This window comes from Lontra canadensis, unplaced genomic scaffold, assembly GCF_010015895.1.
Source record: "Lontra canadensis isolate GAN:19392208 unplaced genomic scaffold, GSC_riverotter_1.0 scaffold138, whole genome shotgun sequence".
NCBI lineage: Eukaryota > Metazoa > Chordata > Mammalia > Carnivora > Mustelidae > Lontra > Lontra canadensis.
Window position 1 is genome coordinate 3602367 of NW_022631132.1, and position 25117 is coordinate 3627483.

At 39.2% G+C, this 25117-nt stretch overlaps 1 protein-coding gene across 3 annotated transcripts in view; it reads left to right on the forward strand.

Moving 5' to 3' along the window:
* Positions 1-24485, forward strand: part of PHF6 (PHD finger protein 6) — a 46781-nt gene extending 22296 nt beyond the window's left edge. The window contains exons 6-11 of one of the 3 annotated variants that reach the window (XM_032843364.1): positions 8664-8830; positions 8990-9133; positions 10348-10452; positions 13043-13176; positions 20876-21005; positions 22157-24485. In XM_032843364.1, the coding sequence (XP_032699255.1) occupies positions 8664-8830; positions 8990-9133; positions 10348-10452; positions 13043-13176; positions 20876-21005 (680 nt within the window). In that variant the 3' untranslated portion in view covers positions 22157-24485. Of the gene's footprint in view, positions 1-8663; positions 8831-8989; positions 9134-10347; positions 10453-13042; positions 13177-20875 lie in introns of all 3 variants that reach the window. The other 2 variants (XM_032843363.1, XM_032843365.1) reach the window with 2 other exon arrangements.
* The last annotated feature ends 632 nt before the right edge of the window (positions 24486-25117 follow it).

Consider the following 25117-nt stretch of genomic DNA (forward strand, 5'->3'; position numbering starts at 1 on the left):
AGAATAGGAATTTATACTTTAAAATTGGATAGGAAAAGCCAGAATTAAATTCTAAAGCAGTATTTTAAAAATGTCAAACATTAGCAATAGCATGTAGTTCTAGCTTGTAACTGCTGCTAGTTTCTGAATTGTAGAAGTAGTTAAACATGACAGCTTGTCATCAGTAAACGTTTGAGTACCTACAAGGAACTGTGATTACCTCTTGTGGTTCTTCTAAAACCCTTTTCATTAACGGGTTAAAGCTTTTCTGTTTAATAATTTACATGGAGCAAAGTCATCTGTGGTGAGATAGGAAGCAGAGTAGAGGCTGAGCTAGCTCCTTGCAGCAAGAATGTGTAGATTGTTAAAGTCGTGATCACAAACAGAACCTCAGCTCAGTTTGGGTTCTTGACATCATAGGTAGCCAAACTTGTGGCTTATTATTTTTGTTGAACTACCCAGTACAGAATGTTGTGCTCAGGTTGGACACTCAAGAGATGTCTGTGATCTCTTTCCTTTGGCTTGAAACAAAGCATGGTATGCAATGCATCACTTATATTTGGGGTGACCTTTCTGTCGCCTGTGATTGCTCTCCTACTGAATGTTAGTAGCACAAGATGAATTAATAAAACAGGGTTTGGGGTTTTTGGGGGGGACATCATAGTGTCACATAGTGACAGCTATGTGACGAGCTGATTAAAATACAGTGGTGACACATGGAAGTACTTAGAGGTAAAGGGGCATCATGCTTGCATCTTAAACCCTCAGAAAATAGTATATGAATGATAAAGCCAATGTGGTAAGTTGTTAACATTTGGGTGAAGGGTATAAAGGAATTGTTTCTGTCAATTTTTATAAGTCTGAAATTACTTAAAAATAGCTTAGTGGTCGGGCGCCTGGGTGGCTCAGTGGGTTAAAGCCTCTGCCTTCTGCTCGGGTCATGATCCCGGGATCGAGTCCCGCATCAGGCTCTCTGCTCAGCGGGGAGCCTGCTTCCCCCTCTCTCTCTCTCTGCCTGCCTCTCTGCCTACTTGGTGATCTCTGTCAAATAAATAAATAATAAAAATCTCAAATAAAAAAATAGCTTAGTGATAAGTGCCGTAATTACTTGCAGTGGCCATAAAAGACAATGTAAGGGACTCTTTTGTGCCTAACCTTGGAAGAGCTCATCTTTAACGGACAGTTTGGAAATTTTTTTTTTACAGATTTTATTTATTGCTTTTACAAATTTTTTTTACAGATTTTATTTATTTGACAGAGAGATCACAAGCAGGCAGAGAGGCAGGCAGAGGTAGGGTGGGGTGAAGCAGGCTCCCTGCCGAGCAGAGAGCCTGATGCAAGGCTTGACCCCAGGACCCTGGGATCATGACCTGAGCTGAAGGCAGAGGCCCAACCTACTGAGCCACCCAGGTGCCTCCAGTTTGGAACTGTTTATATTGTCAAATCATTTAACTCAATTTGTGTTTCAAGAACTAGAGTCATCATAGTTACATTAGAAGTATATTGTGTGTTGTTATCCATGTAGTTTCGAAGCCTTTGCCTGCTTGAATATTCCCTTAGTATTTTCTTTTCGTTTGTTTTCTCTGGAATGTGCTGCACCTTCCAGTCTTCATTACTTGTATCAAATGGAAGTTTAGGGAGGTTTTACTATGATACCAATGTCTTTAAAAACCTTTTAGGTTTTGTAGCATTGAGTAGATTTAGGAAGTGCTAGAAAGGCAGTTTTGTACACTGGTTGAATATGGGCTCTGAAATCAGATCTATATTTGAATCTTAGCTCTGCTACTTACTAGTCACATGGTCTTGGGCAAGTGATTTAGTATCTCTTGGAGCCTTAGATACTGCATTTGTAAAATTGAAAAAAAAAAAACCCTACCTGGAAGAACTATCATAAGGATTAAGTGAAATAACGTGTATAAGGGCCTTAGCAGTGTGCCGGGGACATAGTCAGGGGCTCAGTAAGTACTACGTTCATGCATTCTTCCTTCGAAGGTAATAGAATTTACACTGTATTTGGGATTTAACTTGGAAAATTTTAGTGATGTATTCACATTGTGCCCTCTGCTAGAACTGACTCCCTGTTTTTTCTTCGATTCACCAGCTTTGTTGACTACCCCCGTGCAGAGTGCTGTGCTAGGCACTCTACGCTTATCTTTCACTTAGCACGCTCTACAAGCTCATTATCAGAAGTTGCAGACATACACAAAAGTATGTTTGAGAAAAAGCCCCATCACCTAGCTTTAGCAGTCATCCACTTGTGGCCAGTCTTGTTTCACCTGCACCCCTCACCTACTTCCTCTGGATAATTGGGACTGAAATTCCAGACCTATTTCATTTTAGCACACTTAATTAAGAATTACTATTTTTGATGTATGTTATGTGTTTATATATTTATCTGTATATGAATATGCATAAAATCATTTATCTCCCAACTTTACCGACAAAGCAGAAAGCGGAGTTGAAGCCGAGCAAAAGCACATCGCGTTCCCATGGGTGAAGGCAGGGCAAGTGACCTCCAGGCCTCCTGTGGTCGCAGCCCTATAGATGCAAAGCAGAGGTGGTGACGCTTGCCCCCCAGCCTTAATGCTCATCATTTTGCTTTTGTTTTCAAAATAATTTCAACACACATTTATTGAGTGCCTCCTGGGTGTGGGCGCATTGGGCAATTTAGAAAATAAGCCCTTTGACAAAGAGCTTACAGGCTACACAAGGTATGACAAGAATAATAACTAACATCTGAATAGAATTTTCTAGTTTACAAAGCATTTTTCACATTTTCTTAAGGCATCCTTTTCAGGAAGGTGTGAGCATTACTTCCATTTGATAGGCGGGGAGACTTCACCTCGTGAGCATTAACTAACTTTACCAAGTTTTAAGACCTAGTAGGTGGCTGTCTTCAGACTTTCTATCCAGGGGTCCTTTCTACCTGATGTGAGACTTTGGGGGAGGAAAGGCAATGGAGCTAAAACCAGGAGGTTAGAAGACGGAAAAATACTGATTAGGAAGAATTGGTAAAGGAACAGGTCGGGCTTGACAGTACTAGGAGGAGGAGAGTTGGGACCCTGGTCAGTTGGTCACTGCTGTGCCTCCTAGTGACAGTCAGAAGGGTAACAGACAGGAGCCTGGCCTTTCTGAGGTGACAGAGATGTTTAGGAGCTGTGCTCACAGCAAGTGGATGGGAATGCTTGGTGGCCCAGGAAGGAGCACAGCCTTGTTTTATCACCTCCCTTACCAGCCTGGATTTGTAGGAGTTGAAGCTGTGAACATAAGGATAAGGTTTTGGTTTTTTATTGCTTTCGTTTGTTTGAAAAGGTATATGAACGTTGTACAAGAGTCAACAATATGCCAAGAGTATCCACTGTTTGCGAGCTTTCCTCCCATCCTTACCCTTCTATCTGTTCCTAGATTCCTTTGCTAAACGCAACCACTGCTGGCCATTTCCTAAGTACCCTTCCAGAGCCTTGCTCTGCAGACAGAAGCAGATTAAAACCGTCCTCTTTCTAACTTCTGGAGCACCTGAAATGGTGTACTTCTGTGACAGTGGATATTACCACTTCAGAAGCGTGTCGGAACTCACTGGCATAGATTTGTCCCAGCTCTGCCACTTCCCAGCTTTGTGACCCTGGCTAAAGTTACCTAACCTTTCCGAACTTTTCCTTATCTGTAAAAATGAGGGATCCGGATGGTGGCGGATAGAACCTCGCGGGCAGGTGGTGAGGCTCCAGCACGATCGCGTGTATAATTTGCAGAGCACATGTGGCACAGTCAGAACTCCAGAAGCTGAAATGTGAGCTCTTAGATTTGGGCTCTTTCCAATTTAGAGATAACACAGAAAAGGGCAAGATGCAGAATAGGATACTTAGGATGCCATTTGTTCATGTCTCCTTTTAAAAAACCCATTTGCACACACAGGGAAAACAGTAGCTAACAGATACGGAGAGGGTCTCACCAGCCAGGCGCTGTTCTTGAACTCACTTCTTTACACGGACGAACTCATCCGGTTCATTCTTGGGCCCTGTGAGGTGGCTCTGAGGCAAGAGGACACGCAGTCTGGCAGATCAAGGATCCAAAACCAGGCTCTCAACCCTTGAGGTTGAGAAGAAAAGCAGTTAAGGGGGGTTACTTGAGGGAGGGAGAAGGGGAGGGGAGGCAAGAAAGCCACGGCGCCACTGGGAGTGCCGAGCAGGCAGAATTAGAAGGTGGAAAGGGAGATTTTTACCTTTTTTATGCAGAGTTCCTTTATAATTATTACTGAAGAAGGAAACACAATTTAATGTTAAAACATTTTCACACTTTTGAAATGGGGGTGGACTTGTTGTAACCGTGAAAAATTTAAACAAAGGCACTGTGACTGGCCTCATGCTCCTTTTTCCATGTGCATTTTCAGTGATTTTTTTTTTAGGGTAAATTTCCCAAAGTCCAGTCACTAGGTTGAAGGGTTCAGTCTTCTTAAGGTTCCTGAGGCCTGTCGCCGTGTTACTTTCTGGAAGGTTGTGCTAGCTTGTACTCCCATCAGTGGTGGATGGGTTTACCCTCCTTTCACCGCATTGGATGATGGAAGTTCTTTCAGTTATGGAAGTAGTTCATTGTCCATTGTTTCATATTAAAATAGTACAATAATACTAAATTAAAGCAGATCAGTAAGCCCTCCCCTTGCCCTGAGGTCACTTTCTTGAGGAGTAATTGGTAGTAAGTTTGGTGGGTATCTCCCCAGAGCCTTGTTTACCTCCATACAAACCTGTGTAGATAGTGTCTGCGCACACTTACTGATAAATATGGTGGCATCATAGTTGATGTACATACTATGATGCTTCTTGCTTTTTTAATTCTGTGATTTATCACAGACCTCCTTCCCTACTGGTGGTTACAGATTGACCACATTCTTTTTGCTTTTTTTCCATTGAAACAATTTTGTCTTTTTTCCTATCAGTTGACCTCATTCTTTTTCCCATAGAATAAATAGAACCATAATTTATTTAAGGAATTCTCTATCAAATAAAATCATTTACATCTATTTGTTTCACTAAAACAAATGAGACTGCATTGATCTTCCTTGTACATATATGCTTACTTACCTATACGAGTGATTCTATAGGATAAAGTTTTAAAAAGGGGTTTGCATTTAACTTTGGGGAAAGGACTATCACACCCAGGTGGGTTACGTTCCCACCAACAGTGTATTTCCTGCCTCTGTGCTGGACCTTATCAGTCTTTAATTTTTGCAAATCCTGTTATCTCGTTTAATTTCCATTTCTCTTATCACTAGTAAGGTTGGCCTTACTGTTCAAGTTTTTTTCAGTCATTTATATTTTTTCTGTGAATTGCCAGTTTCTGTCCTTTGTGCATTTTTCTTTCTGGGTTTGTCCTTTTGAAATAGATTTGTGAGTGAGTGATTTCTGTAATGGGGGTATTAATTCTCCGTCACTAAATGGGAATGATTTCCCAGTTTATCATTTGTCTTCTATTTCTGTTATGGTGCCTTGTGCCATGCAAAGGTTTGGTTTTGTTTTGTTTTGTTTACAGATCTATTATTTATTTGAGAGAGAGAGAGAGAGCAAGTGGGGGGGGGAATGGGCAAAGGGAGAGGAAAGGGAGAGAATCCTGAAGCAGAGTCCCTGCTGAGTGCAGAGCCCCATGCGGGGCCCCATCCCAGGACCGTGAGATCATGACTTGACCCGAAGTAAGAGACAGCCACCCAACCAACTGAGCCACCCAGGTGCCCCCATGCAAAGGTTTCTAATGTTTAGTCAGATCTTAGTCCTTTCCTTTATGACTTCTTAGGTGTCTTGACCCAAGATTATAAAAATTACTCTCCTCCATTTTCTTCTCTGTTATATTTATAGTTGGTTATTTTATGATGAGATTTTTCTCATATGGTATAAGGAAAGGAGTGTCGGTGTTTAAAAAGTGGATAGCCAATTATACCATCGTGTCTTCTCCCCACTCATTTGAAATGCTACCATTATACTCTGAATTCCCATATGCTTATGGGTCTATTTTCAACCTTGCTTTCTCTCTTGCTGATATAGGTCTCTTCCTGTGCCAAGATTTTAACTGCTGTTTCTTTATAGTATATTTTGAGATTTCAAAAAAAAATTCTTGTGTATTATATATTTACTCTTTGAGAAAACGGTGGGATCAACCATTTTATCAGAGTTGCATTAATTAAGTTAGTGAAAGCTGACATCCTGATGTTGATCCTGTTCGTCCAGAAGCATGGTGTAGCTCAGTATTTCTGTGGGGCTTCTTCTGGATTTTTATTTCTAACTCATTTTTTGTTTATTCGTACTTTTTATAAGTCTGCTATTTCGATAGGTGAAAATGACATATCACTTGATTTACACTTTGAATCCAGAGAAGTCAAATGTTCTATAGAACTATGTTTAACTACTTATTTTCTGTGAATTATTTGATCATATGTTTGGTCCATTTTTTCAGTTGGGGTGTTAATCTCTTACGAGCTTATATCGTAAGGATAGTGATCCTTTTTCACAATTACAGCAGGTTTTTCTCGTTTATTGTTTGCCTTTTAATTTTAACACTTTCTTTGCTATGTAAGTTTGAAAATTTAATATGGTTAAATTTGTCAGTCTTTTACAATTTTTACTATTGCTGTTAAAGTCCCCTAAAAGGGTGCCGGGGTGGCTCAGTGGGTTGGGCCTCTGCCTTCGGCTCAGGTCATGATCTTGGGGTTCTGGGATCGAGTCCTGCATCAGGCTCTCTGCTCACGGGGAGCCTGCTTCCCCCTCTCTCTCTGCCTGCCTCTCTGCCTACTTGTGATCTCTCTCTGTCAAGTAAATAAATAAAATCTTAAAAAAAAATAAAGTCCCCTAAAATTTTATACCGAATTGTTCCATATTTAGGACCAAAAAAAAGAAAGCCATTTGGAAAACTGGTCATGTTGGCCTGATAATGGAATCAGTTAAGTAATTTCTTTAACGGTGTTTAAGAATGCAGTGTTACAGTGTTAGTGATTATTTGTTTTCATTGTAACAGAATATTATGTGTATCACATGTACAGTATAACATGTATCAGAATGATTGAAACATTTGCTTATGATTTTTTATTTTAAGAATTTTTAAATTTGGGGCAACTGCAAGTAATTCTGACAGTCCTAATGAAATTCTATTTCTTAGAAGCTGTCAGTTTGAATGTTTAAAGTCTGTGATGTGTTCTGATAGGTAATTTGCTATAATGTTAAGATCAGAAGGTATTTTTGACTTCTCTATCTTCACAGGGAATTAGCCATATAAATTTGCCTTGTTGCCTATAAAATGCTATCCACTTCTACCTTTTCCCCTTTTTTCCTCCTTCAAACTCTACTGCAGTTATGTGAAGTGGCATTGATATAAATTTTTATTAACTATTTCACAGTCCTATGCTTTCGGTTCCTTGAGTTTTATGTATTCAGATACAGTAATTAAATTACCCTTTTCTTGTCATAATGACTATGCTTTTATTTCTAAAACAATAAAAAAATTAAAAACCATTGTAATATTTATTAGGAAACATATTAGCATCTATGATTCAAAGTTGATATGCTTTCTCATTGAGAAATTAGTCCCTGGAATTGAAGACTTATGTTAAAAGAAAAAAACAATGGAGGCATTAGAACTGTGCCTAAAACTTTTAGTTGGACCCTAAAAGACAAGTGAATGTTTGGTTTTTATACCTTTTTACACTAAATACATTGTCTTAGGTACAGTAGGGCCTCAATAAATGTTTATAGTGAATAACTGAATGAAACACCCTTCTGTTAATGGTAGAAATTCTTTTTTCAAATTGCTGGGAAATGTAGTTGTAAAATTTCTACATACATTTTGTTTAATCTCTTAAAGTATACAGCTTACTTGCAACACAGCTTTTTTTAAACATTTATGTTAGAAATAGCCTTTTATACTTAACATTTGTCTAATTACTTGATCAGTAGTTAGTTCATTTGTACAAGACTTCCTCGTTGAATATGATCATCTGATTTTCATGATAGTTCAAGGAGCTATGCTCGAACTGCGATGTCTGGTAGAACTATTTTTGTGATGATAGAAACATTCTCTATCTGTGATGTCTGGTATAGGTGCAGCTTGCCTCATGTGACCGGTAATAAGCACTTGAAATGTGGTCAGTGTGAGTGAGAAACTGCGGGTTTGGTTTTGTTTAATTATAAGCAACAGGAATTGTAAAAAGCCACCATTTGCTCATGGCTGCTATACCGGACAGCACAGATACACCTGCTTTATTTTCATTTAGTTTTCCAAGTTAGAGTAAGTTTCTTTTAAGTGTTCTGATTTCACCAACAGTGTGAAGGAAAATGCTTTGAAACCTATGGTTAAAAAAAAACAGTACAAGTGCTAGTTCTGAGAATTGACTTTATTAGAGTCTGAAAATGTTTACTGACTTATGTGCACAGTCAAGATTCCAAAACTCATTTTTATAGAATTATAAATTCAAAAGGAATAATGACAGTGATTATAATAAAACTATGTTTTATATTCAATTTTTGTTACATTTATATGAAACATTAGGGTTGCTATAGTGAGCATACCACAGACCATTTCCCTTCATCTCTGGAGGGGATTTCATTCTAAGGAGAAATGCATATTCTAAGGACCCATGTCCTTAGACCCATGAACAAATGTTCATTTTAAGATGAGTCCGTGTCAAGTTTTTGTTCATTTTTGAGCAGCTGACTTAGAAGAAAGTTTTAACGAACATGAATTGGAGCCCTCATCACCTAAAAGTAAAAAGAAAAGTCGCAAAGGAAGGCCACGAAAAACTAATTTTAAAGGGCTGTCGGAAGATACCAGGTCCACATCCTCCCATGGAACAGATGAAATGGAAAGTAGTTCCTACGTAAGTAGAAAAATGTGGGATTCTTTTTGTTGTACCACGAGTATTTCGTTTAAACGGTGTGTATAGGTAAAGCTCATCATTTGAAATGTTAACGAAGCTTGAAGGTGCTGATAATATATTTTTAAGTTTTTTCTTTTTTTTTTTCTTTTGCATTTGCAGAGAGATCGGTCTCCACATAGAAGCAGCCCTAGTGACACCAGGCCTAAATGTGGATTTTGTCATGTAGGAGAGGAAGAAAATGAAGCAAGAGGAAAGCTGCATATATTTAATGCCAAGAAGGCAGCTGCACATTATAAGTGCATGGTAAGCATGGTTCTTTCATGTGCTTTTAAACCCAGGTTTTTTGGAAAGGCATTTAGCTAGTAACCAAATAGGGCACTTTTCTCTCCAGCGTAAGTGGTGTAGAATTAGGAATAGTATATCCTGTAGTTCCATATCCTCATAGTCCTTAGGGTTTTAAAAATATAGCCTTTATGATTTAGTAAGATCTAAAGGAGTCCTAATTAGAGTGCCCATATTCTAGATAATGACAGTTAACTGTTTTGTGACTGTACAACTTTGCGCTTTATAAACTTGTGATGGAAGATACACATTCGGCCTCCCCTGTAGCCCAGTTCATGTCTGTGTCATTGTCCCTCACACATTGCCCTGCAGTCATTTATGATCCTCTCCCGTAACAGACTTTTAATTCCTTGAAGAGAGGAACTGTGCTTGATCTTTGCGTCCTTAGATCCGGGTCTGACTTACAGGATACATAAACATTTTTGAATTTGATTGCATTCAGTTATTCATCCCATTTATGGTTAGGTTTTTAAAATTGTATTTATTATATCCGGGGTTCTTGACCAGAGATGTGTATCAGACTTGCCTGGGGAGCTTTTTCCGAAATACACACCCCTGGAGCATATCCCAGAACTGTCTAGTCTAAAAAAAAAATCCCCAGGTAATTCTGATCTACATCTGTGGTTGAAATTTGCCAGTTTCAACTATTTTTTAAAACTCTGTGGAAACATAAAACAATGGAGACGACTGGGTAACACTGTTGAAATCTGCACTGTTGAATGAAATATTTAATCTTTGGTCCACACTGGCAACATTAGTTTTGTTTTATTTTCCTTTTTTTAAATTAAGGATTTATTTATTAGAGAGAGAGAGGGAGAGAGAACACATGCATGCGAAGGGGCAGAGAGACAGGGAGAGAAGCAGACTCCCCACCAAGTGTGGAGCCCCACACAGGGCTCGATCCCATGACCCAGAGATCATGGCCTGAGCTGAAACCAAGAGCCAGACGCTTAACCGACTGCACCAGCCAGGCGCCCCTGTTGTCCTTATTTTGGATTATATTTTAATCAGACATGTGAATGTGTTAAAAATACTGGAGTTGATACTTGATTTTTAAAGAAAAGTTCTCTTTCTCAGGATATTGAAGTAGTAGAACACATTTGTTATTCCATTGTTTAATCTTTTTCTCACAAGGGTTCTGAACATTAAATGTTTCTGCATTTTTTCTTTCCTAGTTATTTTCTTCTGGCACAGTCCAGCTCACAACAACATCAAGAGCAGAATTTGGAGATTTTGATATTAAAACTGTACTTCAGGAGATTAAGCGAGGAAAAAGAATGGTCTGTGGTTTTATATTTATGCTATGCAACGTTACTCTTCTGACTTTCTGCTTTAAATTTAGAACACATCTCAAATTTATCCAGTCATTAAAACATCTAATCTAAAGTAGTTCATATGTTAAAGCAAGTATATATTTGACTTATTTGTAATACAATAAAGGATGCTGATGTTTCTGGAACTTACTCCTCTTTCTATGTAACTTCAGTACCTAAGAGAATTACACTGAGATTTATATTTCAGGGTATCTGAGAGTCTTTTAATAAAATAAATGAAGATGTGAATGTGACACACCTTACTCAGTTTAAAATGTTAATATTATTTCAGCTTGCTTAAAGAACAGTTCCATAATCCTAATAGATCATCGGGAACTTCCCCATGTTGTTCATTTTTTTTTTCTTTCTTTTTTTTCAAATAAAAGGAAAAGATTTTTTTCAGAGCCTTCTGTTTAGTTAAAGTTCACATACACAGTTATGTCTCTTAAAATGTTTACCATAGCTTTAAAGTTTTCTTTATAAACTGTGCCTAAGTCTCATGTTTTTAAACATACTGAATTACTAATAAATAGCTTTAAGAAATATTGGCATCTTTATTGATTACTTACTCCTTTACAGTTGATAAATATTATAAAATGTCAATGGAATGCTAAATCTTTTAAGACCTCAACTGTCTCTAGAGATGACCTGAATTTAAAAATTTTTTTATTGTGAAAATTTTCAAACATCTCAAAATTAGAAAGACTAGTAACACACGTCTGTCCATCACCTTGACCCATCAGTTATCAAGAACTTGCGGCACTTGCTTCATCTCTGCCTTTTATTCTTGTTGCTTGAAGTGTTTTAAAGCAGAGCTGAGACTTCCTATCATTTCACCTCTACATTATTTCAGTATGTATCTCCTCAAAGTTGGACATTTTCTTACCTAACCACAATGTCATTACACCTTATGAATTAACATTGAGTTCTCAGTGTTATTTAATACCCAGTTCGTATTTGTATCTCCCCAATTGTCTCAAAAGTACCTTTTTAAAGTCAATTCATGTGACTCAGTATCCAGAGGAGGATCACCCATTCATTGCATTTGGTGGTTCTGTATCCTTGATGTGACAACCTAGGGCATTTCCCTCTCTCCTTGTCTTTGTTGTGTCTGTTTTTGTTTTGTCGTATGCCATTGTCTTGTTGAAGAAAATGAATGATTTGTCCTGTAGACAATATCCCATGTCCCATATGTTTTATCTGTCTGCTTATTCATGATGCCATTTAACTTGTCCCTCTATCCACCAGATTTTCTTTTAAAGTGGAAGTTAGATGTAAAGGCTTGATTAGATTCAGTGTCAAGATTTTTGGGGGTAAGAATACCTACAGGTAGGACTCTGTCATCTGTATTTTATTACATCAGACTAGTCGTAATGTCTGATCCTTGGATTCAGGAGGTGAGTCTACTCCCTCCCCCCTCTGTTGTGAAGTTCCCCTTCAGTGTCTCATCTAGTGGTTGGCCATGTTGGTGAGCTTTATCTGAATCCATTAGAGATGCCCCTTTCTTTGTGGAGCTGCATTTCTGAAGGTGTGAAGATCGTTGATGTGATCTGTTCCACTTAAATCCAGTTTCCGTTTTGATACTTTGATTACTCTTGTAAAAATGAAACTCCTTTAAATCAGAATGTAGGATACTAAAAAAATATAAGGGAAAAATCTCTTCAGCTTACCATACCAAGCAGTGTTGTCGTGTCATACAGCTGCGGTCCAAGTAGGTGACTAGTGTAACAGTTCATCATCCCGGTCAACTCATTCACCTCTGCCCAGTTGAATGTTCATGTAAACACCAAACTAGCACTTTCCCAAGTGTGCTCCAAAGGAAAGTAGTCCATCAAGATGCCCCCCCACCCGTCCAAAAATATAAGGGCATCTGGAGTTCAGTAATTTGGGAACTATTTACTGTACCCTCCTTCTTGCAGAAAGGCTGTGAGAAGTTCTGCAGTCAAGCAGTCTGTTTAAAACTAGCATTCCTCAAACTTACTTGACTGTGAAACCCTTTTGTCAACAACCACCTTTGAATCTCAGAACATTCTTGAGGCAAGCCTGGCTGAACGAGGCCAAGACGCGATGTCTTGAAAAGATTTCAGCCCCTTCAGTCTCCCTCTGCCCTTTTACCTACTTGGTAGCAATCCCTCTTGGTGGGGAATTGCTTTCCTGTCTTCTCATTCTTCAGTCATCACAGGAAAGGAACTGGTCCCAGGGAGCAGAAGAAGCCAACCACTAAAGTAACAGAATCTAATTCTTTGGTGTTTGGCGGTATTGAGGAGTGTCTTGTTTATGTTTGGATGTCAGATCTTCGAAGGTTAGTATAGGTAAATAATGGAAACATCAGGGAGTGACTTAATATCAGAAAGTCTATCGAAGTATGGTTTAACTTGCGGCATGATTTAACAGATCTGCTAAACAGTAAATTCACTGTACTGTTTTTTCCATAGAAAACTGGCTGTTTTCTTTGTAAAGTAGAATGTGTGGCTGAAATATGGCTAAAATAGAATAAATAAGGTTGCAAAAACTTTGAAATACTGCTTATGATCATTCTTTCTCTTCCCTTAAACAGAAATGTACACTTTGCAGTCAGCCCGGTGCTACTATTGGATGTGAAATAAAAGCCTGTGTTAAGACTTACCATTACCACTGTGGAGTACAAGACAAAGCTAAATACATTGAAAATATGTCACGAGGAATTTACAAGTAAGAGAACAACAATTGTCCATTGCCTAAACTTGTCAGTAAGTAATTGCCCTTAAATAGATGGCATTAGTTTACTTGGTCATGATTCCTAGGTGGTATTTAGCCAAGCGCAGAATACTTAGGACTCTTATATATAAAGAAACAAGTACTACGATTGGCGTCTTCCTCTGACTACACATCCCTGGATTCGCATTCATTCGGCCAGTATGCTTCATGCTTACCAAATGCCAGGTTTTGTGCTGGGAGCTGGGCATACGAGAGTGATCAGTGGGGGCACCTGGGTGGCTCAGACAGTTTAGCGTCTGCCTTTGGCTCAGGTCAGGATCCCACCATTCTGGGATCGAGCCCCACATGAGCCCCGGATCAGGCTCCCTGCTGAGCAGGGAGCCTGTTTCTCCTCCCGCTCCCCCTGCTGGTGTTCCCTCTCTCACTCACTCTCTTCGTGTCTCTGTCAAATGAATAAATAAAATCTTTAAAAAAAAATAGAGTGATCAGTAGAGGCACAGACTACGTTCCCTTGAAGCCTGTAGTCTAGTGGGAGAGACCTGTTAATTAAATGAGCACATAAATAAATCTACAATTACAGTCTACTTAAGTGCTGGAAAGGATCCATTACAAAGCACTACGAGAGCAGCCAGCAAGGAGGGCCTGACTCATAGTCTGTACTGCAGAGTGTTTAGGAATGTCCTTAAGGAAATAGAGCTTGAGCTGAAGAGCTTGATCTTCTTGGGTGAAGGTCAGGGCGGGCATTGGGACAGTGTCCTAGGCAGAAGGAAAAGCACGCGCAAGACCCGAAGGTGGGACAGAAGCAAGGGTGCAGATGGGAAGGTGAGTTGGGAGGCTTCTGCTCAGTGTCCAGGTGAGGGTTCGTGGTAGCTTAGAAGCGGGTGCATTTGTGAAGACAGAAGGCCAGAGACACTCTTACGCCTGTGATGAAGGCACAAGGTTTGGAGATTTGGGATGACATGTTACCTTCTGTGTTCTGGGTCTTTCATATCAGTACGCATCTATAATGGTTCCATTTGTTTGCTTGAATGACAACAAGTTGGTGGGGATCCGTGGATTTTTCGACTTGCCTTTGCGAGTTGTAAAGCACTTCCTTACATTCCCAGGGCGCAGTAGGCCAATGAGTAAACACCCTACTGCCCCGTATACAAAGTAGTTTGTACAGACAGCCGCCATGCGTTTGGGTAACTGCATGAGGTGCGAGGGCTGTATTATAAACTTTGCCAAACTCTGTTTAATAATAAAGGCAGAGCTGTCTTTCAAGTGAGTTCTATCAAGCCTTTAAGGAACAGAGAATTCCAATACTATTTAAAGAGGTCGAGCGCATAGCAGAGATGAAAGGCTTGGTTCATTCCTTAAAACTTTGCATAACTGGGAGACCAAACGTGACAAAGATAGCATTTAAAACAAAAGCAAATAAGAAAGCTGTAGACCAGTCTCACTGTTATAAATAACATACCAAAGTCCTAATAAAATGTTAGAACATCAAATGCAGTGCTGTCTTCTAACAATTTGAAGACTATTCAGAATTAGGAAATCTATTAATGTGATCCATTGCCATTAACAGAGAAAGAAAAATCCTATCACCTTCCTGGTGGATGGTGAAAAGGCATTTCATAGCATTCAAGACCCATTTCTGAACTTTAAAGTGCAGTACCAAGGGTCCCCGTGGGAAGCGGGGGGTCCTGATGGAGCATTTATGAGAAGACAACAGCGAAGTGTTAAAGGGACAGTGGTTCTTAACCAGGGCTGAGCCTCGAACCACCTGAGGGTGGATAGGGCCCTCTTTAAAAATGTTCGTGCCTGGGCCCCGGAGATTTTAAACTCAGTGGATTGAGGCCCAAACCATGTTTTTCGATGACTCTCCAGGTTATTCTCAAGTTCATCCGTAACTGAGAGCCACTATACCCATACACTTCCATTCAGAGCAGGAACCAGACAAGGGTGCCAACTACCAATGTTACTTTTCAGCGTTCTTCTGGAGGGTTAAGCCGCTGCAACAAGAGAAGGAAGAAAAATGTCTAATAAATACCATGAAGGAGCAAAATAAAATTGTCAATATTTGTTACTGATGTCATTGTCTACCAAGAAAATCCAAAGGGACCAACTCAATTTACTAAAATTAATAAGAGCTCAGTAAGGTTGCTGACTATGAGATGAAGTTTTAAAAACAGCTCCAGTAACAACTAGTTAGAAAATAGCAAGGAAAAATGTCACCCTCTACCCCTTCCCCACAGACATTCGCACACCAAAGTTGAACCTTTAAAAAAAAAAAAAAAAACAGTGTTTTACACGGGACCCAAATGGATAGTAAAATGTATTATGTTCCCTGATGAAAAGTTACTCAACACTGAAAGATACCTATTCTTCTCAAATTAATCTATACATCGAGTACAATTTTGATGAAATATAAAATGTCGATGGTTTTATCTAGAAGAGTGAGTGGGTTATTATTTTCTACTGGTAATGATTAAGTTACCTTATGAAGAGGGAAGAACTAGAGGCTTAAACAAGATAGAAATTTGTTTCTCCCCTGCAAGATGTCCCAAGGAGTGCAGTCCAATGTGTTAGCCTCTTCTCTGTGTCATCAGAGACCCGGATTACCATCTTTCTGCTCTCTCATCCACGGGGTGTCCTTCCGTAGGCAGTAGGAGGAAGTGGGAGCAAAGGAAAGTGGAAGGACAAAGTGGCAGTTCCTCCAGCTGACGGGTTTTTAATCCTCCTTCCAGGAGGTTCCACACACACTTCTGCTCAGCATCTCATTAGCCGGAATTCAATCACCTATCCAGCGGGGGCTGGGAAGTGCACCCCTGGTGGGCACAATGCTCCCCAAATCTGCTTCAGTGCTACCAAGGGGAGAGGGGAAAGTAGGTACTGGGGTCCTGGACTAGTCTTTATTACGTGCAGCCAAGAACAAGTTTAATGAGATCTAGAGGAGAGATCACCTATTAGATATCAAACCCACTCACCCAGTAATTAAAAAACTGGTACTGGCACAGTGACAAAGATCACAGGAAACAGATCCATGTCTTTGTTGGGCAATTTCGGTGGTTCTAGATCTGTGAAGACAGGATGGATTGATTATTCAGTATCTGATCTCTGTACAGCTTATATAGTTGGCTCCATTTAGGAAACAGTTTGAATCCTTACCTCAGACTGTACCCCAGGAATACCTCCTCGATGGGCTAAAAATCTAACCCTAAGTAAAACAGAAAATGTAGGAGAAATTTTCTAGAATCTCTTGAGTACAGATGACCTTTCTAAATGTGTTAGGAAACTTGGAATTTTTGACTACATTAGAATTAGGCTAAAGAGAACTCCAAGTCCTTAAGAAAAAGAGCCCAGTTTAGGGGGGATAAAATGGGTGAAGAACATGAAAAGGCAGTTTATAGGAGAACTAGCCGTGGGTTATAAGCATGTGAAAAGCCACTCACCCTTAGTAATGACAGAAATGCAAATTAAACAAGATCTTTCTAGTTTTTGCCTATCTGATGGGCAAAGATGAGTAGAATTCACCTGTTGACCAGGTTCTGGAGACCTGGCATTTGCATTTGATGGTGAATTAGAATTTAACTTACAATTTAGGAGAGCAATTTAGCACTGGAGACCACCGCCTTTAACAAAATAATGTATTTTGCTACGGGCATGCGTGTATGCATGGTAGGGATTTCTGCCAGGGAAGCAGAAAACAGCACAAAGATGTATGTGCAGGCAGTTCCGTTGCCCCGTGAAGGATAGCCGCACTACCCACTAGGGCACCCTGTTGACGCACCTGTGCTGGGATTGGTGCGATTAGCGCAGATGGCATCAGTCAGCTTGGGGATAGAGACAGGAAGCGCGGCTGGCCGGCAGGGCAACATCTGCTGCCTCGAGAGCGCGCTGGCGGTACAGCGCAGGCCCAGTAAGTTCGGATTCACGTTGGGTGGGGCCACAGGGGATCCTCCCCGCCCCCCGCCTTAAAAGCCGCTTACCCCGTTGAGCCAGCACCTGTTACGGGATAGTCCGCTAGGCATAGGGCATTTTCAGGTCACACCGCACAGGGCCCGAGAGCCGGCTCAGCAGAATAGAATTCTGAGCCAGCTACCATCTACCAGGTGGAAGGGGGGGCGGCTTAGTAAAGAAGCGGACGCGCCACGCCAGTTTTGGCGCAGTTGCCAAGGGAATAACAGCTAGAGTTAACCGAAGGTGAAATGGGAAAGGAATTTTTAACCCACAACAGCAAAAATCAAGCCCAAAACAATGTGTATCAAGAGACGCAAGTTTTAGTAGGTGCATTTAATGGAATACTATGCAGCAATGAAAGACGGAAGTAGATCCACGTGGAGAGTCACGGAGAGGTGTTCTGGGGTCGAGTAAGGTGAAGCAACCGAGTTGTGTGACCTGTTCTGGCATATAAAAAACACACGTGTACAAGATACGTGTCTGTGTTCATACATGGACTTTAACAGTTGTTACCTCATTCACTGCATGGGGATGGGAGAGAAGCAATTTTCTTTATACAACTTACTGTTCAGCAGTTATATTTATATAGTTCAGTGGCTGAATATTTTTATAATCAGTCCATTATTTAAAGTGGCATTAAGATTTAAAAACAGGCCCGTGCTAAACATCTAAAATCAGATATGTGGAAAATTCTTGTATTTAAATTTCAGCTCCATTTACATATTGTAGTATTTACCCATTTTCACTTTGGGGGGGAAAAAAAGTGGAAAATAAAGATAAGGGAAAAAGGCCTAATGTGAACTTCAATTCTACCAGCAGAGAGAATTTTAAATCTTCCAGGATATTTTCTAGACATGTATGTGATTGTGTATGTGCATTTATTCATAAAAAGATCTTATATACGCTTTTGTAATCTGTCTTCCACTTGCTATATCTGAGACATTTTTCTGTGACATTAAACAGTTTTATATCACCATTTTAATGGTTGCATAGTATTCCATTGTACGGGTCTATCAGTGTAATCCGTTCCTTTTTTAGACATTCAGATGGTTTTTAATCTTTAGCTATTAAGAAACCACGTCGCAGTGACCGTCTCTAAAGAAAATATTTACACCAGCATCCACAGTGATTTGAATTACTCTTTATTTTTTCACATTGAAATTTGTTTCTAAAATCTGCTTATGGTGTGGATTCCAGATTCTGTTCATAGAGACTCTTGAGTTCAAATGAGTCCGTGTGCAAGTAGTTTGGGGATAGAAGAACACACAAATAGGAAATGCAAGGAGAAATACTTCCGAATGAAGTGGCTTCCCTCTCCTGCATGTGGCTTTCCTTCTTTACTGGCTCCTTCTGGATCCTGAATATATTCATTAAATTATTACATTAATCTATTCATTAGATTAAATGTATTTGTTCCTTAAGAAGGTGAGGGAAGATTCCATACATAGTTTTTCTGCTTATCCTGTTTTATTGTCTCTGTTGTATTACTAAAATTTTTAAAATATGTATGTTTAAAAAGTGAGTCCCCCACCATAAAAAAGTAAATTATATGACAGGGATCTTGTTTGACAGGATGTCACCTGTGGTCTTGGTGTCTAGACTGGCAAAGGACACGTAACGGGCCTATGGGAGTGAAAACTGATGCCATAAAAAGATTAAAATCTGTTTTAACAACTAAGGGCTCTTACTGAAATTTTTCAAAAGTATACAGTAATAGGATACTGTAGCCGCTCCCCATCTCAGCAGCTCCCGAGTTACTGCCACACTTGCTTTCATCTACTGTTTTTTCTTTCTGCTGAAGCAGAATCCCACACCTCTTGTCAGTGTATCCCTACATACATCAGTATCACTATGCCATTACCACACTGTGTAAAAGTGGCAGGAAGTTCTTCGGGTCATCTCCCAAGTCCACGTTCACATTTCCCCAGTTGTCTTGGAAATGCCTTTCCAGACCCAATTTGTTCAAATCTCAATACATACAAGGCCCCTACACTGCATTTAATGAATATGTCTCATAAGTCTCTCAAAATAGAGCAATCCCCACTCCATCCCGCCTTCCCCACTATTGTTGCAGAACCCTGATAAGTCGTCCTGTGAAAGCCCCACATTCTGGATTTATTTTTTTGTCTTTTCATGATGCCATTCACCTTGTTCCTCTACCATGTAATTTATAAGTTGGCTTAAAGGCTTAATTCAGGTTATACTTTGGAGGAAGACACTTTATAGGTACACAATAAAGGAATTCACTCCTGATATTTGAACTCAGGCTGTTGGTTTATTTTTAAGTGATTGCCAACATGTAGCATTTGAAGAATACAGATTCTCCATAGTTCTTTGGAAATCATTGAAAATGTTTTAAAAATTAAAAAATAAGCAAAACTAGGTTGGAAGTCAGTTGTTATTGTTGCTCCCCACCCCCCTCCCTACCTTTTATTCTACTCACACGTTAGAAACTCTTCATGTTAAACCTAGTTTTAGGTCATTTGTGTCAGAATTCGTATATGTATGTCTTACCTACTGCTGACCACAAGAGGGCACCCACTGAACATTTTTAAAGCATTGTTCCATCTTGTCATGGTGTATATAATTGACCTGAAACTGAGCTGATACCAGCTCACCCATTGATTATGGTGGGGTGGTTAACTATAAAACACATAGTGGTATGTATACGTTAATTGGCCTACCTACGCCCTTGTCCTAAATAACACGCATTACTTTTTTTTATTAAAAACAATGAATGCCAAATAAACAGTGTATATACCCACATAAAAGGCTGTCAGAATAGCCAGACGTCAAACCACTCCAGAGGTTATTTGCTGATTTTAAAGGGGGAAAACCTACTTGTACAATGGAAAAGTCTGGCTATCACCACCACTTTAACCAAATGATCCAACAGCATCACTAATAGTGGGGCATTCTGAAATTAACATGCCTCCTGAAGTGTGCAGGGTCCCCTATCAAATATCCTGGACTCACAAGGAGAAGTTGAACCTAGAGTTAACCAAACCCTTAGACCTTATTTCCAGTTTATAGGAAATATGGGGTAAGAGAGAACCAAATGAAACAGTCCCACAGTTAGACAAATCCAGAATGGTACAGTTGAAAAGGTAGCTGGTCTAACTTTTCCCCAAAAGTCAGTGTCATGGGGAACAAAGAAGTTGGGAGGAGCCCGTCTAGATCAAGAGAGACCGAGCCAAATAAATGAATGAATGAATAAATGAATGAAAATAGAGACCGAGCCAAATTGTTAGGGGGCTCATGAAGGGCCAGGACACTAATGATGAAATGACATTGTGGGGAGTTTGAATAAAAGTGTTTCATGTAATACGAGCAGAAAGCAGCAGTATCTATAGAGTTTATATTATGTCCTAAAATGTGCTTTTGAATTCTGTATCTGAAACATAGAATTGGACTGTTCGTCTACATACCTGCAAGTTTATATGTTCAAGTAGGCTGGAAGCTTTATTTTTAATCTCAATGCATAAAATGAGGAAATGTCTATATATCTTTGGGCATACATGACAACTTTTATCCTAAACCACAGGTTTTATTTCAGATGAACTTTTTATGATCTCATTAATAGTGTGCTTTCCTATCATTCAGATAGAAGTGGACGACCTGTAACTGATTGTAGCATTCTTAAAAAGCATAGCTATTTTAAGTGGGCACTGACCTCATTTACTAATGGCATAAATATATTCTCATCAACAGCGAAAAAACATTTTGAGATTTTTATCTTTCCTCATTGTAGACTGTACTGTAAAAATCATAGTGGGAATGATGAGAGAGACGAAGAAGATGAGGAACGAGAGAGTAAAAGCCGGGGAAAAGTAGAAATTGACCAGCAGCAACTAACTCAGCAGCAACTTAATGGAAACTAGGTATGAACGTTACGTGTGTCGGATCTGTTGTCGGGATACAGTACTCGCTGATAAATAACGTTGTTGGAGTAATGGTATATGCAGTATGATTTTTTAATGCTATTATGTTTAGTTCAGCATGTTACTAGAATGCTAAAGGATTGTGTAGGCTTGCATAGTTTTTTTTTTTAACTAGCTGATTTTGTAACAATAAAAACAAGCGATCCGCTTTATCAATCAGCGTAGCTGTAATGTCGAACCAGTAAGATGTTCTTGCTCCTCAGTAACTTGATATTTATTGTGTTCCCCTCAAACATCATATTTTACAATTTTTTATCATCTTTTAAACAGGTTCATGGGACAGAGTTAGAAAACTGGGAATGAATAAGACATCCATAACTACTATTCTTTTTTCACTGTTTTCTAAAATCAAAAAGGGTTTGTCACTTTTTACTGCCCAACTCTTAGATCCTTCATTGAACTGCCTAAAAACATCTTGTTTGTTTTATGAGCCTTCACTAGATGGCAGAATTTGACATGTTGATATTACTAGCTGTAGTTTGCAGTTTCTGGGAAGCAATCGAAACACTATTAACCCTGTGTATAGTGTCAACAGTTAAAGCAGACATTGAAATGAAGTAAGCTATATTTCTGGACTGAACAAAAGTTCTACTGTTTAGAGTGTCTAAGTTTGTTTAGTGGACTCATACTCAAGGGAAAGCATAAGCAAATTTCACTTTACAGTAACACGCCTCTGGTGGCAACACATGGGAATTTGTGATTTTCTTTTTTTTTTCACACTCAAGTCACGGAGGCTAGAAATGAAGAGAACCTTCTTTTTCTCTTGGCTTTGACAGCACATGGTAAAAATCTCTTCCAAGAAGTGTGCTAAAGCTTTTCATTTCGTTCCTGTTAAAGTTGTTCTCACTGACCAGCATGCACTCGGGCGACTGGCGATGTTAAGTTGTGAGCTCCGGTGCTTACGCCAAAATTCCCTTGACAGTAAACCTCTTCTCTTATCATGTCCTACAAAGAGCTTCTAGCAAAATGATTGGATCCTTTCAAGTTTAAACTAAGATTTGGCAGCAGCAAATTAAACCTCTTTTTAAGATTGAAAGGGTTACCACTCACGAAGGACTTCAGCCGCCATGTCTGAAACTGGTTTCTCTCAGGTGCCGTGTGGTGTGGAACACTTCAAATATTGGCCCAAAGTACACGAGGAGGTCTCAGCCGCTGTTGGAATAAAAAAAAAAAAAAACAGTCTGCATAAAACAGTATTTATTTTTCATTTTGTGACCACTATTTTTTAAAAAATTATTTAATACTTCTCATGGTTTCATGCATTGCTTTGCTCATCTGTTGACTAGGCTTTCGGTGCCCTACGTGTTTTGTTTTTTCCTGGTAGGGCTCGGTGGTGTTTTCTTGATCATCAGAGTTGTTTATCGAAGCCTAAGAACGCAGCTGTTTAGAAAGGATTTTCACACTTACCTGCTGAAGCACATTTATGTATTTCTTTATGGCAAAACCAAAAAACTTTAGTTGTGGTCTGCCTAATATTACCATAGCACCTCAGTACCAAGGGTAGGGACTCTGATTTCTGAATTCTTCGTTAACCTACCACATTAAAGCAAATTAGCAAATAAGAAATAATATGTTAACTTGACTGTACATCATGATATTCTGCAGCTTATGGAGAAGCGTTTTTAAAATGTAACAGGTGGAAAATTACACTGTGCTTAATGACTGATTTTTTTTTAACTGCTAGTCCCTTAAGGTCACATTTGTCAAGTGTGTTATTCACACATTCACTTCAATCAAGGGACTCAATGATTGCTTTATTTTAACCATCTTTTATTATTTTTAGAAGGAAACTAGCTTTAGTGGGGTTGCCCTGTATGTTTTTCTCTTTTTGCTCTAAATATGCCATTGAGTTTTTTGTGTGTGTGTGTATGTGATGAATTTTCAAAATTCACCATGACTTGAAGTGCAACGACAGATCTAGATGTTTGTTTACCAAGCTATGTGACTTTTCCCAAAGGATCTGTACTTTATTTCCTTACAACAGCTTGAAACCTGTTATTTTAAAATCTTCGAATCACTGTGTCTTGATCATTTTTACATTGTGTGCCATAGACTTACCCGTGGAACAGTAGGGCGCCTTCATTTTCGGACAACTACTGTAATTATGTTTTTAGGAAAAATGGAAGGTGCCTGGGTAATAGTGGCCAGCCAATGATCCTATCATAGACTTCACATACTGTAGTTGTTAGTCGATGGATTTGTTATGTAATCAAGTGTGTCAATTCGTATTGGGTCAATTCTTCACCCCTTTCTCTGCCACTAGCAACCAGAATAGCACTTTACCTTTTGGTTGGCTAGAATTAAGTGGCTGGCTACCTATTTTTCTCACTGTGGTGTGATTGGCTAAACGGTCTTTCATTCAAAGTTGAAATGTAAACTGAAGTCACATGAAAAATCACCTTTGGTTGTAAACCTCCAATACTTTGATTCTCCATCCATGTTTTCGTCACATGCTGAGTAAAAAGTGCCTTACAATGTAAAAATTGTACAGTACTTATGTTCCCAAGTAGCGTCATCATCTTCTGGGTAGTAATTACATTGTGGTATGAATATTTAGGAAAATGGACCTCAGCAGTGTATTTACTATTCATCTCTTAAGTCCTTAACTGTAGTTTTAATAAGCATGACATTATTTGATAAGTATATAACATGTACATCGTTTCAAAAAATATTGCCATGACTGTCTTTTACGCATATTTTAGCTTGAAATTTTGGAGCGTCTTTTCTTTCTTTCCTTTTTATTCCCCCTCTTCTTTTTTGTTCTGTTTTCGTTATTGATATTCAACAGTGTAATCTTTGCAAGCGTATATTGAAGATTATTCTGGAGCATTTATTGCCTTACCAGAACTGTTAGTAAGAAATGTTCTTTAGCGTAGAAAGATAGACTTGAGTTTCTATACTTTAATAAGAGCTCTTTGTTCCTGGGGGGCGGGGGGGGCGGGGTGTGAATTTTATTTTCATCTCAATTTATTAAAAACCCACAGCTGAAATAGATTTTATTTCAAAGATCAGCAATTTTAGAATTTCAGATAGTACTTGCTCAGGAGTACACGCTACTCAAGATATTAAGAGAGTAACAAGCTATGTAGATCTACTGTTGAATCAGAATCTATGTACTTGAACAAATGTGTGAATCTTAAATATCTCAAAGAAAAAGAAAAGTGTTCTAGAATGTTGTTGCTTTTTTGAAAAGCACTAAAGGTTAGACCAAGGTATGCAGTTTTGTTCTAACAGGCATTTAGGTTCGTTGTAAAGATAAGGAATGCATTATGGGTCAAAATCAAACATTCCTCTCATGTTATGTATATTTTGTTCCTGTTATATTGGCTTTATTTTCAAAATGGTAGTTTGTAGTATTAGTTTCCTTTTATTGGTATCCTTGCATATACTATTCATTCAATAAATGAGTTACGACTTTCACGTTTGTACGCTTGTCTTTTTTGTGAGAGGGTCTAATGACACGCGCAGCGGCAATAGGACGGTGCTCCCTTTAGTCTTCGAGATGAGATGCCTAGTTGGCTTAGGAACTGGTCGTCAAAAAGTGCATTCGAGTCCAGTTCAAGGGGTCACAGCACAGAGGTTTCGCCATGGAGAGAACCGGCAGTCTCCCAGGTACAGCAGAAGTACGTGACTCCTCGCTGTTTTTATTATTATGTGATTCAGGGAGAATCCTGGCTTCAACTGGGTCTTCCGGAACCTAGGTAGAAGGTGATTTTGAAAAATAAACCAAAACTCCTAGTGTGGTTTATCTGCTTGGTAGTAAGGGTGAAGAGATTCCAACTTACAGATTTAAATGTCCTCCCTTTATCATGGACAGCTGACTTACAGTAGCGCGCTCATACAGTGAGGTAGGTGTAGCCAGAGCAGAAATCAGTTTTCAGTTAGTGGAATGTGCTCATTCCATACAGAAAAGCCCTCACCTGCATTCCTACTCGAGAGGAAAAAAAATTACGAACAGGTTCTGATTAACGCCAGAACTGTGGGACAGACATTAATGTGCAGACATTACCTAGTAGTGCTCGGCGTGCGTGCATACACGTGTGAGTGCGTGT